At 57.5% G+C, this 875-nt stretch overlaps 1 protein-coding gene across 1 annotated transcript in view; it reads right to left on the reverse strand.

Moving 5' to 3' along the window:
- The window catches only part of PREX2 (phosphatidylinositol-3,4,5-trisphosphate-dependent Rac exchange factor 2), a 187,005-nt gene extending 186,844 nt beyond the window's left edge, over positions 1-161 (reverse strand). The window contains 1 exon segment of the mRNA XM_009335042.1: positions 21-161. Within this exon segment, the coding sequence (XP_009333317.1) occupies positions 21-161 (141 nt within the window).
- Positions 162-875: the final 714 nt, after the last annotated feature.

Genomic DNA, 875 nt, shown 5'->3' on the forward strand with positions numbered 1-875 from the left:
CTCCGCGCCCCTCCGCTCACCGACACCAGGAACTCCAGCGTGCCCACGTAGTCCCGCTCGGTCTTGAGCAGCTCATTGAGGACGCAGACGCGCAAGCGAAGCTGCTTCTCCAAGTCCTTCCCGCTTTCCCCCTTGCCTTCCCCTTTGCTTTCCTCTGTCATGGTGCAGCGAGGAGTAGCGGTGCTCCCAGCCCGGCGTCTTTCCCGGCTGCAGGCAGCGCTGCCTGAGCGCCCCGGCACTGCGCTGCGGACAAGGACAACAAAAGACCCCGCTAAGTTACATAGCGGGGCCGGGCTCCGGCCGGTCCCCAGCCGCGCAGCAGCCTCAGCCCCTTCTCACCCAGCTCCAGCAGCGGCCCGAGGTCCGGAGGCGAGGAGCCAGCCCAGTGCGTGCTCCTTTCCCGTCAGGAAGGGGACCCAGCCTGGAGGAAACGAGCGGTCACTGGTTCCCAGCTCGCCCTGTTAGCTGAGAGGTTGGAAAGCCTCCGCAGCAGCACAGGCTTGGACATTAATCAAAAGCTTTGTATCCATGTGACTCCAACCCCTTCCCCCCCCCTTCGCTAAATCTCAGGAAAAAGGAAAGGAAACAACTTCAGGGAAGATTGCGTGCCAGCAGCTGCCTGTTTCACACACAAGCTGCGAGCTCCAGTTTGAGGCTAATTGGAGATCTCCAACAACAGAGCGCAAGAATTATAAAAATGTCCCAGCAAGCTGGCTGGCCGGGGAATCAGCAGTTGTTTTTGTTTTGGTTTAGTCATCGGCAAAAGAGCCGTTTCAACTTCCCCTTCCACACCTTCCCACGAGATGTATTTACAATGTATATGGCAACCGATGTGTATTACAAACATGTGCTTTGATAGTCTTCTGAACAAACAC

Source organism: Pygoscelis adeliae, unplaced genomic scaffold, assembly GCF_000699105.1.
Source record: "Pygoscelis adeliae isolate BGI_AS28 unplaced genomic scaffold, ASM69910v1 Scaffold101, whole genome shotgun sequence".
NCBI classification, from domain to species: Eukaryota; Metazoa; Chordata; class Aves; order Sphenisciformes; family Spheniscidae; genus Pygoscelis; species Pygoscelis adeliae.